The following is a 20,235-nucleotide window of genomic DNA, read 5'->3' on the forward strand; positions in this document are numbered from 1 at the left end:
TGACCGTTCTTTTGTGTCTGAGTCAAGACCAAATTAAACTAATTAATTCCAAGACGAGACCGAGACACTTAAAAATAATTAAATCAAGAACAATTTTGAGTACGATGACAATAAAGCAGATGCGACGATGGGGTTGAAAAGGACATGGTTCAGCACAAAAGCCAAAGAGACACAGAGTAAACAACGAAGGGGTCTTGGCATTTTTATAATACCCTTGATATTGGGGGAGGATACAGATACAACATTGTAAACATCAGATGTCTGTGGTTCAAAATATTGCAAATAAGTTGTGGTATGGGCCCTTGGCAGACCATTTCCTCAGTCTTAGCCATGGCGTCACAGTTTGTGCTTACGGCAACGCATGTGATAATGAGCTCTGAGAGCCTTCACACTGGCACATGCACTGGTGTCTACTTGATGCATATGCATATGAAACAATTGTAGAGAACAGGGAACAGGAGATGAGTGACGTACATGATTTATATAAACTATGCAAGGGATTTGTTGCTAATTTCGCTAAATTCGTGCTGAAAGCTCTTAAATTACAATTTGGTAACATTAACCCCCGCCCCCCCACAAAAAAAAATCCACACATTTACCAACAAAAGGACTTACTTTGCTGTAGGTTGCAATGTTAACTCTTTCACTGCCATGGACGTTAAAAGACGTCAAGTAAAAACCTACGGAGGGCCGCCAATGACGTTAAAAGACGTCATCCAATTTTTTTAATATATTTTTTTGAAACGGGTGGAGGAAAGCCTTGGCAAGCTGTGGTGAACGCAGATCTAGTTAGCCTAATGACTATTTTTGGCCCCTAGATGGCAGCAATGACTCTCTTTTGACAAGATTGGGTAGGCGTCAGTAGAAGACGTGAGGCGGAGCTAGAGGGGACAATGGCTGGGGAAGGGAAGAGAACATGGCGACCGGTTGTAAGCAGCTCACGCTATAGCAGTTTTTTTCAAAGACGAAAAGCATCGACCAACGCTAAAGAGCACATTGATGACGACGATGATCATCATCGACGATGATGATGGTGACTCCGAGGTTGGAAGCATTGACGCGGCAGTAGAAGACGTGAGGCGGAGCTAGATGGCTGAAGAAGCGAACAATGGGCGACCGGTTGCAAGCAGCTCACACTTGGGAATTTTTTCCAAAGACGAAAGGCATCGACCAACGCTAAAGAGCACATTGATGACGACGATGATCATCATCGATGATAATGATGGTGACTCCGAGGTTGACGCCGAAGTTGGAAGCGCAGACGCGGCGGCTATGACGACGTCATAAAGGTTCACGGGCTAGCGATGCTAACACCGGAAAACGCGGAGCACAACCGAGCACGCTCAGGCGGTCGTTCAATCGGACGACGAAGAGTGCCCCGAGTCCAATGCATATTCATCGGAGTAGTGGGTACAGTCTGCTACTTGCTATTCCCCGGAAAAAAAGGCCGTCAAGAAACTGTAACGTCTGCACGCGAAATGGACAATCGAAGTGAAACGTATCTAGCAAATCCTGCTCCATCTCCTTGCACGCAGAGCAGTGTTACAAAAAGAAAAACTGTATTTGAAACATCCACATAATTGTAAATAGTACCACAGTTGCACACATTTGTAAATAGTTTGAGAAATTGTTTTGTCAAATTGTTACACTGTTGAATGGAAATAAACGTATTTTGCAATCTAAAAACACTTTTTCATTGTTGGTGGTGGTGTATTACAGAAGTAAAGCACTATTTAGGTGTTTGTGGCATCATTCATGGACAAAAAGTGTAGAATTCACTAGAGTGCATGAAATAACATCGTTTCACAAAAAGCTCTTTTTCTCCGGTTTTTGTTTCAAAACAGAGCATTTCGGTGAAACTAACCATTTTCTATTGTTGATTACTGAAGAACGGAATAAGGTAGAAACAAACTGAAAGATGAAAGATGAGAGTTCAATCTTTCATTTGGTAGTATGTGTATTTCCATAGACCAAACACAACATTTTCTGTGGACCTTGAAAGATCAGTCAAAATGCTTAAATTGGCTGGCACTGGCGACATCCCGTTTCAGTGAACAAGTTAATGATGGAACAAACATGCCATTTTTGGGGTCTCCCAAAACGTGACTATTTTGTAGGCCAACGCCAGCGGTTTGTAAATGTAAACAGTATAGTCTCATTCGTAATCTACCACAGCAGTCCCCAATCTTTTTTTGCTCTACAGACTGGTTTCATGTGACATTTTTTTTTTCTTCAACAAGCCTGTAATGGGAATTCCATTCTAACACATGAATTTCCTCTCACTTTTCACTTCTAAGTAAGTCTTGGTTGAAATGATTCATTTTATTTTCTGAAAGTTAAATGAATGTCATGTTTGTTTGAGTGACCTGTTCTACTTTCTAAAAGAATATACTGAAGAGTGGTGAGGCGCGCAGCGTGAACCATGGCCAAGAAGTCATAAATATTTCTAGAATAAACACAGTTTTACAGACAACTTCCTTGTGGTTGCTTTTTTAGTGAATACATTCAGTATTCAGTTTTCATTGAGCTATCAGATTTTTTAACACCAAGCGTCCATGCATTGGATCTGGTAGTTATTTTGCCAAACAAAACAGTTTGCATTTAAATGTTGTAATGTATTACTTAAATTGTTAAAGTAAAAATATGCAGTGTCAATCTTGTTTGGCTGTCACTGTTTTTAGGCATACCAGCCTCATCAATTCCTTGTGAGAGTTTTTTTCAAAGCTATAGAAATTGCTTCAGAAAAGGAAAATAATCGGCTGACACTGGAAAAACTTTTTTCTTTTAATAAACATTAATGTGTAAAAAACAATAATAATTATATATATATATATATATATATTTTTTTTTTTTATATTTTTTTATTTATTTATTTTTATTTATTTATTTATTTTTATTTATTTGTGCCTCAAAGACAAGGACATAAACAATAAACGAATGTTCACATTCACCACATTTTATTTCTGTTTTTTACATTGAGGCATGTACGAGGCATGTTCATGTTATTTATTGATTGTATATTTCAGATATTTTAAACTTGGATTAAAATAGAAATAATACAATACAATATATATTACAATACAAAGATAGCTTTTATTTAAGATGCAATGCAATGATGTGAAGATCCAGCAGGTGTCCGTATTGAGCAACAGAGTGACACAGTGCCAACACAGTATCAATACAGTTTGCCCGATGAGTGGAACAGTGGACAAACTGTATTGATTTCACAAGGCATCATCTTTAATATATTAACATTTCTTGCTGTTACAATTTTGCACGTACAAATCTCTAGTATTCTATTAGCTTTTCTGCTCAGGAAAGATTACATGAATTTTGAGGTGGAGTTAAAAACAACAATTTTGTATAGGAAATGCCCAATTTGGCCGTACTTCTTCCCAACTAAAAGTTTTCTCTCCAAGCTTAATATTTTCAACCCATTTTTCTGTGCAATACTCTCTGTCTGCAGGGCGAGCATTGTCCAGAAGAAAATCATCTATTTCCAAGATGAGGGCTCTCTGACCATCCGGCTATGCGAGAAAGGTAATGACAGCTGCCCATCATCATCTCCCTCCTTACTTGCTGCTCATGTCCTTGACCACTGAATATGGGTCCGGGCTTTACCGTGCCTCATTTTATTTAATGAGTGCTGCACCTCCCAGAATCTCTGTACCATTTTCGAAGATGACGCCAAGAGAGACGGAGAGGACAGCTGTGCACACAACGTCTTCTGGGAGTCTTTGTTGAAATATTCATTTGTGTTTTTTTGCGTTTCAGCCTTCGGTTTGCTGCAAATTCTCTGCAGAGTAAAATCCACGCCAGATTTGGAACAATGCTGCCTGTCTGTTGAAACCCTGTGTGTGTATTTGGAGACACAACTCTCTTATTTTTGAACAATCGCGGCAAATTATTTTTTGGACATAACTCTGAATTTATTTATTTATTTATTTTTACTGTAAGACTAAATGTCAAAATTAGTGCATTCATTTTGAGTTAATTTAAAGTTCTTTTAATGCAGGGGTGCTCAAATTCAGTCCCCTAGACCCTGTTTTCCATGTTTCTCTCCACTAACACACCTGATTCACGATGAGGATCGTTATCAGGCTTCTGCAAAGCTTGCTGATTAGCTGATCATTAGATTCAGCTGTGCAGCAGGAGGGAAACATGGAAAACAGGCTGGATAGGGGCTCGCGAGGACTGAACTTGAGCAGCTCTGCTTTAATGCTTCTTATTTTTTTTAACGCGCGTATTAATGACCGCCCTTTACTTGGAAAGCCTGTACTGGGGGAATTCCAGTCTCAATGCAGCAGACAAAATTTAGCAGTAATACATTTAATAATGATGCATATATTTGTGGAGACTGGGGTCAAGTTATATTTTACAATTTTAAAAATGTGCAGAATTGCACAAGTTACTTCATGTTAAAGATTAGATAGCTCTTAACTCTTTCACTGCCATTGACGGCTATAGATGTCAAAAATTAATTTCAATTTCAATTAGTTTAGCATTTGTTCCCACTTTTGTTAACAAGACTGAATAAAATTGTACATTTTGAACAGATATATAAAATTTGTGATTAATTATGAGTTAACTAGTGAAATCATGCGATTAATTACAAAAAAAATTACGCCCCTAATTTTTAATAATCTTTTCATTTTTCTTTAAAAAAAAGGAAAAGATTATTAAAAATTAGGGGCGATTACATTGGTTAATCATAATTAATCGCATGACTTCACTAGTTAACTCTTGATTTATCACAAATTTTATTATCTGTTCTAAATGTACAATAAAAACATGTCTAGGTTTTCATACTCCTGTTAAGAAAATTGGGAACAAATATTAAACTAGTAGAAATAGTTCAAATTAATTTTTGACGTCTATAGCCGTCAATGGCAGTGAATGAGTTAATATGAAAAGAACAATGCACTGAGCTGTCACAACGTACAATTGCAATTATGCCATCTAGTGGCAGAAAATGACCGACAAAAATCAATACCACACTTTTTTTTACAGTACAGTACATCTTTTTAAATTTATGAATTATTATGAAGTTACTGTATCAATGACTAAAATATGCAGCTATATTTCTATTAGTTAATTTTTTTTTCACTTTTATGTTAACAAGAGTATGAAAACTTAGGGAAATTTTTTTTGTGCATTTTATTGTACATTTAGAACAGATCTAAAATTTACGATTAATTGTGAGTTCACTATTGAACACGATTAATTACGATTAAAAAATGTAATCGCCTGACACCCCTAGTTTTGAAATTTTCCCATGTCTATGTATTTGTTCAAAAACTCACGGAGTGTCTTGTCTTTGTCTTTTGGGATGGTATCTTGACAAGGTTTTTGCAATACTTGCCTAAGTCAAAACCTTTTCTTTGCAGAACGTGTGCTAGGGGAGGCGACAGCAGACCCTGCCTTGGAGTGTTGTGCCTGCGGGACAGCCAAGTACAGACTCACCTTCTATGGCAACTGGTCAGAGAATGTGCATCCCAAAGACTATCCCAGTGAGCTCAAATCTCAAGCATGCTGTCATGCATACAGTATCATATACTGTCCAAGTAGAACATTATTTTACACGCCGTATCAAATCATACCTTCATATCGTGCATCATTAAGATGAACATATAGTACACTTTTTTTTTTAATTGTCATATTAGGGTGGGACAAAATATCTCACAGTCCAGTAGTGATTGATACACCACCATCTGATATCTACTGTATACTGCTGCTGTCCAAGTATGTAAAGTTGCAAACTAAATTCAGCATTTGTACTTAACTGTCACTGCTGTCAACTAAATTCGCAACGAAAACATATTTTATTACCTTGTGATTTTAACAACTAGCTTTTTCGCTGGTCGTTGTTCAGTTTATTTAGTTTTATGAAGAGTGAAAACTCACAACATTGCGGCTTAACATGATTTTGTTCCAACTTTCAAAATGTAAGTCACTTAAAACATAGCATCACATATATATTTATGTTTCCAGTGCTATATCTGCAGAATTATTTTTTTGGAGTCATTGCCAAAATATTTTCCATTCTTACAAAATGTAGATGTTGGTTGGCATAATTTAGAACAGTGAGTGTGCAAATTACCCCATTTCACGTATTGGTCCAAAATATATATGTTCATGTTTTTTTTTTTTTTTCCCATTTACTGCAAATAATGAATCTTTGTTCAGATATCTATGTCAGTGATGTATAGTGACAGGAAGAGCAATCAAATTATCTTATAATTACAAGTAACTTGTGTTTCAACCTGTTGTCATTCATACGATTGGTGGTGAATCCAGTCAGTTTGGCACAAATGATTATGATTATTTTTTTTATTCAACCACGCTGACGAAAATACCATAGCAAGTTCTAACCCGCCGTGGCGCAGATTTAGACTGTGCCTTGTGCAAGACTTGTGCTGGGCATGAAAATAGAGCCCTATGCCTTCATTATTTCAGTGTTTCTGCCTTTTGGGACATTTTTGGTTGGTCATGTGACTTGACATGTTTCTAATGTGCAATCTGTGTTTTGGTTCAGTAGAGGAAATTCGTACTGGAGTAACCAATTGAGCTTTTTACATCAGGTCCTTCTTCATTATTGTAAGACTGCAGCTTATTGACAGCACAGTTTTCACTCATCAGAATTTGTTACATTTCTGTCCTACAGAACGGGCCACCCACTGGTCTGCACTGATTGGTGCATCACACTCTAGGGATTATGTGGTCTGGGAGTATGGAGGTTATGCCAGTGAGGGGGTCCGACAAGTTGCTGAGTTTGGCTCCCCCATCAAAATGGAAGAAGAGATTCGACAGAAGGTAGGTTCACATTTGGAAGGATTGTATTTGGGATTCATTTAGCCCCTTTCCACAGTAATAAGTTAATATTTTGTCTGTAATTAAATTGATATCTTCATTATTTATGTACAATCAGTACCTTTAAGAACACATTTTACTACTTGCGGTTGACTGAAAATGACATCATAGGTGTTCAGAGCTCAGGTAACGAATCTAACCACCCATCACGGCTCACCTGTTTTCTCGGTTCGGTCATGTGACGTTCGGAAACTGAGCCATTATTGGTTGTTACTTGAGCCCTGAGCTAATGTGAGGTCATTTTCAGTTGACAGCAAGTGGCAAAATATGTTTTTAAAGGTATTAATTGTATATGATAAATAATCAGGTCAGTGGGTTTTTCTTTTGATTATTATTTTTTTGTACAGTAGTAAAAAAAATAAAAAAATAAAGTTAAATGATGTAAATCGCTTTAAGCCTACTTGTTCCACCGTCATTTCTCACTTGCTGATAATAACTGCTCTGACCGTGTGGATGGTGTGATACTGATGTCATTTCTTCGTGCCTTCCTGTTGATTGAATTCAGGTTCTGTGCTACATCGACACCCACAAAGCACACCTGAACTTTTATTTCCTATGGGAAATTTGTTTTTGTAATTTTGAAAAAGGTTGACCAGGAATGGATTAAAATGTCACAGTGCAGAACAATAAAGGTTGAATGTTGATGCTTTGTTTCTCAGATATTGTAAAAGATTTGTCAACCTACAGTATTATAATGACCAAAAAGTGCTGTCAGAAACTTTTAACAAGAACTTGTAAGTCGACTCTTCAATTCACATCTGGATGGTTTGCTTTCACCTCCGTCCTGGTGGCAAAATAGTCACACCATTTTGAGCCAGCTGTCTAGACACAGACAGCTGGCTTTTATTAGAGCAGAACAGAAACGGTCTCACACCAACATTTGTGCATTTGATCCAACTCCCAAGTGTACACCTGGTGCATGTTTTTAGACTTTTTGGCCCACAAGCGTTTATTGTTTCAAGGTGACTTCTGCTCCCCCTGTCATAATCTTGATTATTTGAACATTTTGTGTTTCTCTAATGGTAATTTGAAACAGTCTTTTATATGTCCCTTCATCCTTGTCAAGTTGCTAGTGTTCATTTGTTTTAAATATCCAACACGAGATGTCGAAATAACTGAGGTCAAACCTCAGTCACAGTTCTCAACCTGCTCCTCAGTCTTGCAGTGACAGAATGGATTTACACTGCAGATCTTCTGATTTGCCTCTATCCAATAAATGATGAATCCAATTTCAAGTGGCCCGTATCTGGGATCACTGTGCTCACATTTACTGAACCCCTGAAATTACCTACATGTGCATACCCAAAATACAGATGACTTCACACTAGAACCGAAAGTAAAAACATTGGGCAGTGAAACATTACATTGTCTGTTGCAATCTAACTTTGATTATGCATGTTTTATTATTTTCCTTGTTGCATACCAAAGAAATAGGGAGAATCAAAAAACAAACTGAGTCTCTTAAGCTGTGTAGTGTCGCTCAAGATAAAATGGCAATCAAAAACATGCATTCCGTTTAAACAACACTACCTGAATATATTGTGATACGATGTTCTGGACGTGTTGGTTTGTGTGGATCTCCCTGTACACCACTCTATCACTCTGTCTTTCCCCCTCTCTCTGTCTGGCCATAGAGAGGTGTGTTTTGGCCATTTTCAAAGGAACAATGGAGTGCTGGCAGTGCGGTTCATGCCTGTCAGTTTGGGTTTGGACTGTTATGTGCAGACATTAGCGGCTGACAGACTTTCCTAACTCCTCTCTTGGCTGCCTCTTTGTTGCTATTAGGTACTGCAAAACAATGGATGCTTCAGTCTTTCTCAACAGCTTTATTATGGAGTGTAGACAGGAACTGCATCTCAAGCAGTAGATTGAAAATGTGTGATTACATACTCTTGCAAGATTATCATTTTAAACAATACCACTGAGTCGTTTTTTCTCCATTTTTTTTTTTTATATTATAACTCAAGAGTCAACATTTCCCACCAGTCTTTGCAATTCTTTGGAGCGTAGAAGTTTTGGGTGGCAGCTATAAATGTGGGGAGCTGACTTGGGCCAGTAATCTCCAATTTAGTTGAGAATCCCAACTATCCACAGGAGCAGTAAGATGTGATGTGTGAACTGAGGCTTGAGGAAAAGCCTCTGTGCCTCTCCCTGCACTGACTTCCAATGCTTAAATACATTTTGACAAGATCTTCTGTTGATAAATTGAAAAAAGTAGTGCAACTACAGTAATTCCCGTAATGAACAAACTGATGTAGAATGCTATGGAGGACCAAAATGGCCCAAATAAAAAATAAAGAAATGAATAAATTCCATTTATAATTTTTTTTTTTTTGGTATAGATTTTTTTAATTGTATTTTTTATATCCGTTTTTATTTATTTATTCATTTAAAATGTTGGCAGTTTTGGTCCTCCATATACTGCAGCCCTCCCTGACCCCAACTTTATCGTGGTAAAGGAGTTTGTATGTCCCAATTTGAGGATCATGGTTGGTGGTTCTAGCCTCAAGCCTAGAATGGATCCATTTTGATTCCATCTTTCACGAGCTATTGAATTGAAGTCCATTGTCCATTGTATGCAAAACAAGCCCATAGCAACCAGCTGCTACATTTTCATTCATTGTGTTTTTTTGCATACTGACATATAAAAAAAATGTACTGAATGGCCGTACCAAATGATTTTATATAATTCCATTCCGATAGAGTGACCTTTTCTGACTGGTGGTAACAAACACAAAAGATTATTGCACACTATTGTGTGGAGATAGGAGAATGAATAAATAATCTTGTCTGGCCATCCAGAAAATATAAGTGAACTATTCCTTGAAAAAATAACCCAAGTAAAATGTTTTGTTCATTTATTTGTGCATATTTAAAATAGATTGTATAATACTAGGACTATCGAATTGTCACATTCAGTGCTGTTCAAAAGGTCTGTCAGGCTCAGTGATAGACGAAAAAATAAAATGTTTATGTCATGTAATTTAAAGTAAAACTTGGTAGGGATGTGTACCAACCGTATTGTGCTTTTTGTCCTTGTTGCCTTATTGGAGACAGTTTGAGAGTGAGGGAGACAAAAGGAGAATTTGATGCGTTTGAGAGATTTCTTTTCAAAACACTTTACAGGAAATTGCCGCAGATGTGCCAAAGATGGACACACAAACACACAAGCTGTTTTGCACGTTTGTATTGCTTTTTGAGAAAGTCACAATGGCTGAATGGAAAATGCTTCCATGAGAGCTTTTAAACCACTTTGTTTTTCTCATGCCTGTCATCTCTCAGTTTAAGAGAAAGAACAGTCATGCTGAGTAATGTGCTCACAATGATCGCTTAATGCCTGTTCACAAACTATTGCTGTTCTGTCAAGTTATGAGAAAACTGTCAAGAACAGACTTGACGGCATTATCTTGTGGTTGATTAATCACCAATCACGCCAACAACACTGATGCCTCATGCTAACGCTACCTGAAAAGCAGCCTTAAAACCTCACACGAGTCGTCAGCGAGTTCCTGTTGTACCAATGAAAAGACAGATAAAGCACTGTACGATTACATCATAAATATTCTGTTGCGTACAAATGAATGGGTAATGTCATTAAAGAAAACAACCAACTCGCGTCCCTCTCAACTGTCAGCCTCCAACCCGCAGATACTGTAGGCTCGCAATTGTCTTCTTCGTCTAGACCTGCAGGTTTTGGAGGTTTCCCTCTTCCAACACAAGCTGATTCCAATCAACAGGATCGTTATCAGGCGTATGCAGAGCTTGCTGATGAGCTGATCATTTATCAGCTGTGTTGGAGAAGGGAAACATCCATAACCTGCAGGACTGCGGCCCTCGGGGACCGGAGTTTGACACCTATATATTGAATTTAGCTGTATGTATATACCTAACACTGGGAGCCAGTTTTCAACAAGAACTGGTTTTCGATTCCCATACCTAGTAGCAACACTACAGTTGTGTTACATACGTGAATTAGTGTGAGAGTTTTATAAATTCCGACAATCTGCGAGGCCATGAAGGTGTCTGAATGTGATTGGCTGAGCAAGTTTATAAATGTGATGCATCAAAGCCTTCTGTATGCTTCAGCGTAAAAAACATTTTAAAAAAGGGTAATATTTAAAATAGAATGCATTTATACATTTTTGGGAGACAAAGGAGTTAATATTGCTTTGCTGTATGTACTATATAACCTCCGTCCGGCCGGCCGTCTTCTTCCGCTTATCCGGGGTCGGGTCGCGGGGGCAGCAGCTTTAGCAGGGAAGCCCAGACTTCCCTCTCCCCAGCCACTTCAGCCAGCTCATCCGACGGGACCCCAAGGCGTTCCCAGGACAGCCGAGAGACATAGTCTCTCCAGCGTGTCCTGGGTCGTCCCCGGGGCCTCCTGCCGGTAGGACATGCCCGGAACACCTCCCCAGGGAGGCGTCCAGGAGGCATCCGAACCAGATGCCCGAGCCACCTCAACTGGTTCCTCTCAACGTGGAGTAGTAGCGGCTCGACGCTGAGTCCCTCCCGGATGACCGAGCTTCTCACCCTATCTCTAAGGGAGAGCCCGGCTACCCTGCGGAGGAAACTCATTTCGGCCGCTTGTATCCAGGATCTTGTTCTTTCGGTCACGACCCACAGCTCGTGACCACAGGTGAGGGTAGGAACGTAGATCGACCGGTAAATCGAGAGCTTTGCCTTTCGGCTCAGCTCCTTCTTCACCACAACGGACCGATACAGCGTCCGCATCACTGCAGACGCTGCACCGATCCGCCTGTCGATCTCCCGCTCCAACCCACCCTCACTCGTGAACAAGACCCCAAGATACTTGAACTCCTCCACTTGGGGCTGGACCTCCTCCACGACCCGGAGAGGGCACTCCACCCTTTTCCGACTGAGGACCATGGTCTCGGATTTGGAGGTGCTGATCCTCATCCCAACCGCTTCGCACTCGGCTGCGAACCGCTCCAGTGAGAGCTGGAGGTCACGGCTTGAAGAAGCCAACAGCACCACATCATCTGCAAAAAGCAGAGATGCAATGCTGAGGCCACCAAACCGGACCCCCTCAACGCCTCGGCTACGCCTAGAAATTCTGTCCATAAAAGTTATGAACAGAATCGGTGACAAAGGGCAACCTTGGCGGAGTCCAACCCTCACCGGAAACAAAACTATATAACCTATGGAGTGTAATCATTAAGCATCAACTGATGTTTTTAGTCAACTCGCTGATTGAGGCAGCCACAGCAATTTACTGATAATTCTTTATGTGCACTATCCTTTTAACATCAACGAAAGAAAAAGTAAATCTCAAGAACACATGATATCGCTGGTTGATGCCTGTGGCTATCACTGCGGCAAATTCTTGTGAACATGTCTTAATATGAATATGAAAGGGATGATTAAACTTGCGAGAGTGAGCAAGGTACTTACTGCAGGCGATTCTTGTGTGATTTCTCTAGGATGAAATCACTCACAGGAGATAATTACTTGTTTTAAGTACACAGTGTGTGTGTGTCTCTTCGCTGAGGTGCTCTGCAACCACGCAGCACCTCCCAAAATAATGAGGCTCATGTTTATTTACTAGAATATGCTGTTGTTTTTTAAGCGGAGACTTGTCGAGAAGGATTAAAAAAAAAAAAGATATACAACATTTTACCGCAAATTGTTCATTTTCAATACCATCTTGGATAACAGCAGACTAGAATGGATGCATACTGTATGTCATGCTTAAGGCCAATCCATCACAAATTGACTGTTGCCGTCAGCATTGAAGTGCCAGTGTTTGTTGAGCTGGTCATCAAGCAGGCTACTCTGAAGGGTGCTGTCAGATGGGCTATATTTGGATTTACTGTCACTCATCTCAGAGGGAAAGAGGTGGGTGGAAAATGACAAACTCTCCAGCCTGGTAAAGTGTGTGCGTGCATGTGTCAGAATGCGTATGATTTGAGACCACTTGAAAGTGTCATATATTGCTAGCATAATGGTTTGTGGGAAAGCGTACTGTATACAGTGTCTGGAGGTGGATAGCTGAAGTGATGACAATCAAAACATGCACACTTCAGCTCCCATACACACACACACACATACCCCGGAAAAATCTAACAATTCTTTGGGGGGGGGGATTTAAGAGCGCTTTTGACAGGAAGAGTCTCGCAATTGACTCTAATTGGCTACAAGGAAGGAGACAAGTAAGCAAATCAAGCGAGGTTGAAGACTGTCAGCCAGGATGAACCCGCTCTGGTTTTAAAGACAGATATATATATATATATATACACACACACACACACACACACACACACACACAAAACAGTTGTCATAATAGGCCTTTTACGTGGTAGTATCTGAAAGGCAATGCATAATCTTTAGAATTGAGTTAGCTTGCCTATTATGACAACACAAATGTTAACTGTGTGAAACAGTCTAAACTAGACTATTTGCATCAGTAATTAAGCCTTGACTTGGCAGGACCAGGTTTGGACATGGATTTAATTATAGAGATTGAAGGGTGTATGTAAAAAATCCATACTTTTGCGTGTCCAATAATTCAAATGATGAGATAAGACATGAACAGAGTCCCTGCGCAGGATGATTTATTCCGGAGATCTCCAGTCACATCATTGAATCAAACTCAAACAGTTTCAGATCAATAATGCCCCTCCTCCTTCGAAGAGCCAGCTTTTTATTACAATCAAGTCTAAAAGAAAAATATCTCTTCCTCCTCCTCCTCTTATGAATAAGTAAATATGTTATATAAGAGACGAAAACAGATTACAAAAACAGAATTCTCAGTTGCACCTGTGTTCAAGACAAAATATACTTTCAGGGCACTTCTCGTACTTCTTCCCATAACAAAATCTCACAAACAAGTTGAACTGGACAGCTCCTAATGTAGTCGAGTTGTGGGAGTGCGCGCTCTCTCTCACGAAAGAATGTGTTTTCGCACAGAACACTGAGAAGAAACTTCTAGACCAAACAATGTGTACCAGCTTAGTTTAAGGTCAAATTATACTGAGTTCAAACACTATTTTACCTACTTCACATCTATAAAACATTTCAACATGGTTAATGTATGAAATAAAGAATTAAAAATGTTAATAATGTATAACAAGATGTGGAGGAAGTGCACACGGATGCAGACAGAAACAACCAGGAATACAAGAAAGAAAAAAGAACAACAATCAGTAAAAAAGAAACTTGGAGGACAAGAGTCATGGCTTACAAAGTAAAATTAATACAATGGGTGATACAAGGTATAAAATGTCCCAAATGTGAAGACCAAATACAAACACTGTAGTGTAGACTACTTACTACACAAGAGATCCTGTTTGTGTTTGTGAGAAGCTTTATGTGACTTTATCTGGTGTTGTGCACCTTTTATTTTTCTGCCCCTCATTCGTATTTAAAGTTAGGAGAGTGTTATAAAAGTGTTGCTTGGTTGGCTAAACAATATTACAGTGCTTAACTTTGCATTTATTAGTTTATGACGCTTGGTGGCGCTTTCCCTCTAAAACTAATTATTCAAAAATATACTCAATTTGAAATACCGTATCATACCTTACCACTTTATTTATATAGCACGTTTAAAAGACAACACAACTTGACACCAATGTGCTGTACAAGTCACACACGCAAACATGCACACAAACACAATTTATCTTCTCTGTTAATTTGTTTATTTTATGAATCGCTGTGATTGACATACAAATAGCAAAATATGGGACGCCGGGACGGGACCGGCATAATAATGGGACAAAACAATGAGTTTCGCAAAATCCACTGGGACCCGGGACCCAAGGCTTAAAATCAGGACAATAATATGTTCTATGCAGCCCCACTAGTCTAAATACGGTATTCTGGTTCATATTGCATTGGTGGAATGAGTTCAAAATATGAACGCAAAATGGCCGCCCCCTGAGATGGATAAAAACGGCTGGATTTTACTTCATAACTATTTGTCAATATTTATTTTTTTTTTCATGATGTCATGTTAACACTAGTGAGGTCCATATAACATATTGTTGTCAAGAAATGCTTAAGTTGGCTCATCTTTAATAAGGTGCAAAGTGTGAATTTTGACTCCCAAACTGCAATGCGAAACCGCTTATTTATATTCAAACTTAAAGCAGTCCTTGCCAAATAGGGTGGCACATGTTAACCCCAGGGAACGTGTTTTTATTTATTTATTTATTTTTATTGCCATACTAGAATAAAGTGTCATTGCACATCCACTACAGTAGGTCGCAGTGGTGCTCTCATAGTCAGAGAGTGCACGAGGAGTATTAGTTCCTCTGCGGAGGCATACTTAGGGAAATTATACCATTTATAATCGCGGGAAAAAATTGGTGGTGGTATTAAATATTTGCTTCCTCCTTGGGGGAGCGTAACAAAAAATAATTGAGAAGCACTGTCTTACATAGTACTTCCCGATTAGCTCTCCTTTTGTTACCTTATAGCTTGTTTAAAAAAGTTATTACTATAGCTTTTCCTGTCATCATGACATTGAATAAGGGTTAGGGTTATAAACAAACCCCCTCATCTCAACCTCAGTACGTGACATTAACAGCATGACAGCTTCTTGACACATGTCTTCATCCCTCTTCATTAGATACTCAGAAGCCAGTTATAGTTTGTGTCTATCATTCCACCGTGTTCAGCACACCGAGGAAGGTCTGTGACAAGATAATTACCGTCGGTCTCTAAGGAAGCAGTTCAATGTTCTGCCTGCAGTTAAACCATTATAGTGTATAGGCTGTAGGTCTAAATGGCATCTGCACCAACAAGATATAGTGCATTCATTTTAACTCAACCTCTAGCTAGAAAGAGAAAGGTAAGATAAGAGATCAACACTCAATGATATATTGATTTACTGATGACACACCATGTGATCTAATCAGTTTTCCTCTACCAGGGGAAAATGAATCCTAACCTAACTGACTTTTTGGAGAGAGCTAATTAGTCACTCGGTGAATGGGATTCCACACTAACTACACAACCAATGGCCCTTTCATTTAACCGATTAGAACTGAAAACAAAATTCCACAATTGTTTGAAAATAAAAGGTTAGAGTAAAATATAACTGTTCCAATCGTTCTAATGTAATGTGTTAAAAATAAACACCTGTGAGTGGAGAGTTCATGCTTTTCTCTCCAAGCTGTTTTACTGTCTTTCTGGGATGATAAACATGTCATGCCTGGTTACCCTGACCAGACTACATCAGCCCACACCCTGTGACAGATCATGTGTTTTGTCTGCAGCCCTTCTTGTTTGTCTTAAGACCTTAAAGCTTCTCACACCAGTCCAGTCCACATAACTTTTTCTGTGAACAACTGTGAAATGTGGCTGCAGTGTGTCCTCCCTGGATATAAAACAAAAATCCCGTCACAAAGTGACTTTATACTCGTGACAGGGCCGAGGGCATGGAATTCATGACTCTTCTTAACTGAGTTAAATCTTGTCTCAGCACAATGTCATAGCAATTACTGCAACTTGTCTCCTCTCAATTCACCTGCTGTGAAAATGTTTCCTTACATACTTTCTCTGTTGACTTGTTTTGTTACTTTCTATTTCTCTTTGGTATGCACATTTTTTTTTTTAAAGTTATTCTACGACATTTATTTTCATCACTTATAGAAGTAAAACAATCAATGGGATGCAGCAGTTGGCCTTGAACTGTAGAAGTTTGGCTTTCATTTTCAAGTGGATTCCAGTTGCTCTACGTTCCTAACAATTAGGGGTGTTAGAAAAAATCGATTCGGCAATATATCGCGATATTACAGCGCGCAATTCTCGTATCGATTCAATATGCGGCCGAATCGATTTTCAAACATCATTTTTTTTAATGGGAATATTCAACAAAACTTCTTACTTAGGGTTAGGATTTGTACATTAAGCTTGGAAGAATGTTATATTAATGGAACATTAAGCCTTAATATTTGATTTCAGTGCTGTTCAACCTGAATTTTCAGATAAATACATTTTCATACAAATCTTACAGTGTACATGTACAAGTTTACTGATTAGTATTTTCTAAATTTGAGTTAAAAAAATCACAATAATCAATTTATAGATTTGTATCGGGATTAATCGAATCGAATCGTGACCTATGAATCGTGACACTGGCTGTGGTACTAGGCAATTCACACCCCTACTAACAATAACAGCAAAAAATGCACCAGTACTAGACAAGTACATGACTAAAAATTGCAGAAACAAAGAAGAATAGGAATAAAAACAACCACCCATCCATTTGCTTTACTGCTTATGATGTTTATGGTCACAAGGGTTTCAGTAGTTAAGTTTCCAACCAACCGCAATGCACATATACAGTGTAGTCACACAACCATTCATATTGTCACTGAGAGGCAACTGAACCCACGCTACATGCTCAGAAGTCAAAAGAAGGATTTATTTATTAAAATAACATCAGAACACTAATCGTGTAACAAGCAATGTTGTGGATGTCTTTACTGTTTTGAATATCGCTGGCGCAGACCCGAAACTTCGTAAATCACAATTTGGCAAATTTAATATTTTTTCAAAAATCTATACTTTTGGTCAGTCCACACTCGTGGGTGTCATTTTTACAAAGTATTGACCAATTTAAAGTGTTAAAAATGGCTTTTTTTGCTTTGATGTGCAATGTAAATGTTAAAGTGACGATTTTGGAGGTACAAGGTTTTGGCCTAGCACCGGCGATATGCTTTTGATATACTGTATATACTGTATGGTATAGTACATGCTGAACTGCTCACATAAAAACACTCAGTTTTATTGAATGGCCTTTTGATTCCTAATTTGATTGGTAAGTATAGGCTATATAATATTGTTACTTAAACATCAGTACACTGCCATATCTTTTAATATGCTGTTTTAATACAGAGTTTCTCACCCAGACACAAATAGGCTATAATTCAACACCAGTCCTTGCTTCAGTCTCCAGAAACAAAGAATTTGCAGTCGTTAAGAGCACACCTAATCGGTTTTTCTTCCTTATCAAATTGTTCCTGAAATGGAGTGGCTTTGACAGCAGTTCTGATCAATTATCTGTCATCCGCAGCCAAGATCGCAACATTCATAACCTCACATAAATGTCAACACTTTTTATTTCCCAGGTGTTTTAACAATGGAGCAAGTTTTTATGATGTACTTTACTTGAAAAATTACCCAGAGACAGAGAGCGATGACAGTCATACAAGTCAGGCAAGCCCATAACACACAAGAAGGGGTAATATACTGTTAAATGAATAATAATAATAATAATAAAAACATGGCTTTGAGTGATTAAATGAAATGTGATCACACAGTTTCTGTTTATTTGTACACTGCATTCAGACGGTTTATACTTCATTCTAATATTTCACAGATTTCAAATGTGAAAATTGTGATTCCAAACAACATGATCACATGCTCGTCAAAGTTTCATTTTTTTTGTACTCCGGACGGACCCAGAATCTGTTGTATCATCCATCTCACATGTAAACGCCATGTCCCTCCTCTCCTGCCAAGCTCACCAATCAGAAGCAGCATGCTACTTGTGACAGGACAGCTTCAAGCTGCTGCTTGCAAAATGCTATCTGGTCCTCCGGCTGTGTACATCCTCTACATTAAATAATGAATGCTTGCCTCTGTGGCAACAAATACGATTCTAATGAACATTGTTTTTCACTAAAGGCAAATGAGGAATAGCAACACTGGCAGAGGAGCACAAGAAGTCAATGCTAATCGCTAAGCTAATGGTTTTTTTGGTCACCAAACACCAGAAAAAGTGCTTAGGCGTACAGTACACTTTACTAAAGCTTGGCTAGAATTGCATTAAGGAAGCAAAAGACATTTTTGCCTCCGTCATTCTATTCTTTCTGTCTCTTACCAACGAGCGAGTTCATCAGGGTGGGTCCCTGGTAATGTCTATTCAGGGGTGCTGGAGAGGAGGGTCCGAAGTCGAATCTCGGATTCAAGAGGGGCAGTGTGGTTTTCATCTCGGCTGTGGAACAGTGGACCAGCTAGCTCTACACCCTTGGCAGGGTCCTCGAGGGTGCGTGCGAGTTCACCCAATCAGTCCACATGTACAGTACTTTGTGGACTTGGAGAAAGCGTTTGACCGTGTCCCTCGGGGAGTCCTGTGGGGGGTGTTTCGGGAGTGCAGGGTATCGAGCCCCCTGATACGGGCTGTTCAGTCCCTGTACGACCGTTGTCAGAGTTTAGTACACATTGCCGGCAGTAAGTCGACTTCGTTTTCAGTGAGGGTTGGACTCCAAGGTTGCTCTTTGTCACCGATTCTGTTCATAACTTTTGTGGACAGAATTTCTAGGCGCAGCTGAGGCGTTGAGGGGGTCCGGTTTGGTGGCCTCAACATTGCATCTCTGCTTTTTGCAGATGATGTGGTGCTGTTGGCTTCATCAAGCCGTGATCTCCAAGTCTCACTGGAGCAGTTCGCAGCCGAGTGTGAAGCGGTTGGGATGATAATCAGCACCTCCAAATCCGAGACCATGATCCATAGTTGGAAACGGGTGGGGTGCCCTCTCCGGGTCGGGGTTGAGATCCTGCCCCAAAAGGAGGAGTTTAAGTATTTTGGGGTCTTGTGAGGGCAGGATGGAGCGGGAGATCGACAGGCGGATCAGTGCTGCGTCTGCAGAGATGCGGACTCTGTATCGGACTGTTTTGGTGAAGAAAGAGCTGAGTCAAAAGGCGAAGCTCTCTATTTACTGATCGATCTATGTTCCTACCCTCACCTGTGGTCACGAGCTGTGACCGAAAGAACAAGATCCCGGGTGCAAGTGAGCGGCTGAAATAAGTTTCCTCCACCGGGCTCTCCTTAAGCGATAGGGTGAGAAGCTCGGTCATCCGGGAGGGACTCAGTGTCGAGCCGCTAGTCCTCCGCGTTGAGAGGAACCAGTTGAAGTGGCTTGGGCATCTGTCTCGGATGCCTCTTGGACGCCTCCCTGGAGAGGTGTTCCGGGCATGTCCCACCGGCGGGAGGCCCCGGGGACGACCCAGGACACGCTGGAGAGACTATGTCCCCCGGCTGGCCTGAGAACTTAACACCACTCCTTTGTTTTCTTTCTTTCAAGATTGAACAAACTGATTAACTCTTTGACTGCCAGACGTTTTGAGAAAAGGGATGCCGTGGGTGCCAGCCGATTTAAGCATTTTGACTGATCTTTCAAGGTCCACAGAAAATAATGTGTTTGGACTATGGAAACACACGTACTACCAAATGAAAGATTGGACTCTCATCTTTCATCAGAAAAAAAAGTTTGTTTCTACCTTATTCCGTTTTTCAGTAATCAACAATAGAAAATGGTTAGTTTCACCTCTGTTTTGTAACAAACGTCTTTTAACGTCTTTGGCACTCCTCCCTAGGGTTTTACTAAACGTTATTTAACG

At 39.6% G+C, this 20,235-nt stretch overlaps 1 protein-coding gene across 1 annotated transcript in view; it reads left to right on the forward strand.

The window, feature by feature from the left end:
* The window catches only part of spon1b (spondin 1b), a 70,886-nt gene that overhangs the window by 32,593 nt on the left and 18,058 nt on the right, over window positions 1-20,235 (forward strand). Inside the window, exons 4-6 of the mRNA XM_077569224.1 lie at window positions 3,467-3,540; window positions 5,388-5,510; window positions 6,665-6,813. Coding sequence (XP_077425350.1) covers window positions 3,467-3,540; window positions 5,388-5,510; window positions 6,665-6,813 — 346 coding nt within the window. The remainder of the gene's footprint in view (window positions 1-3,466; window positions 3,541-5,387; window positions 5,511-6,664; window positions 6,814-20,235) is intronic.

This window comes from Vanacampus margaritifer, chromosome 6 (assembly GCF_051991255.1).
Source record: "Vanacampus margaritifer isolate UIUO_Vmar chromosome 6, RoL_Vmar_1.0, whole genome shotgun sequence".
Lineage (NCBI taxonomy): Eukaryota > Metazoa > Chordata > Actinopteri > Syngnathiformes > Syngnathidae > Vanacampus > Vanacampus margaritifer.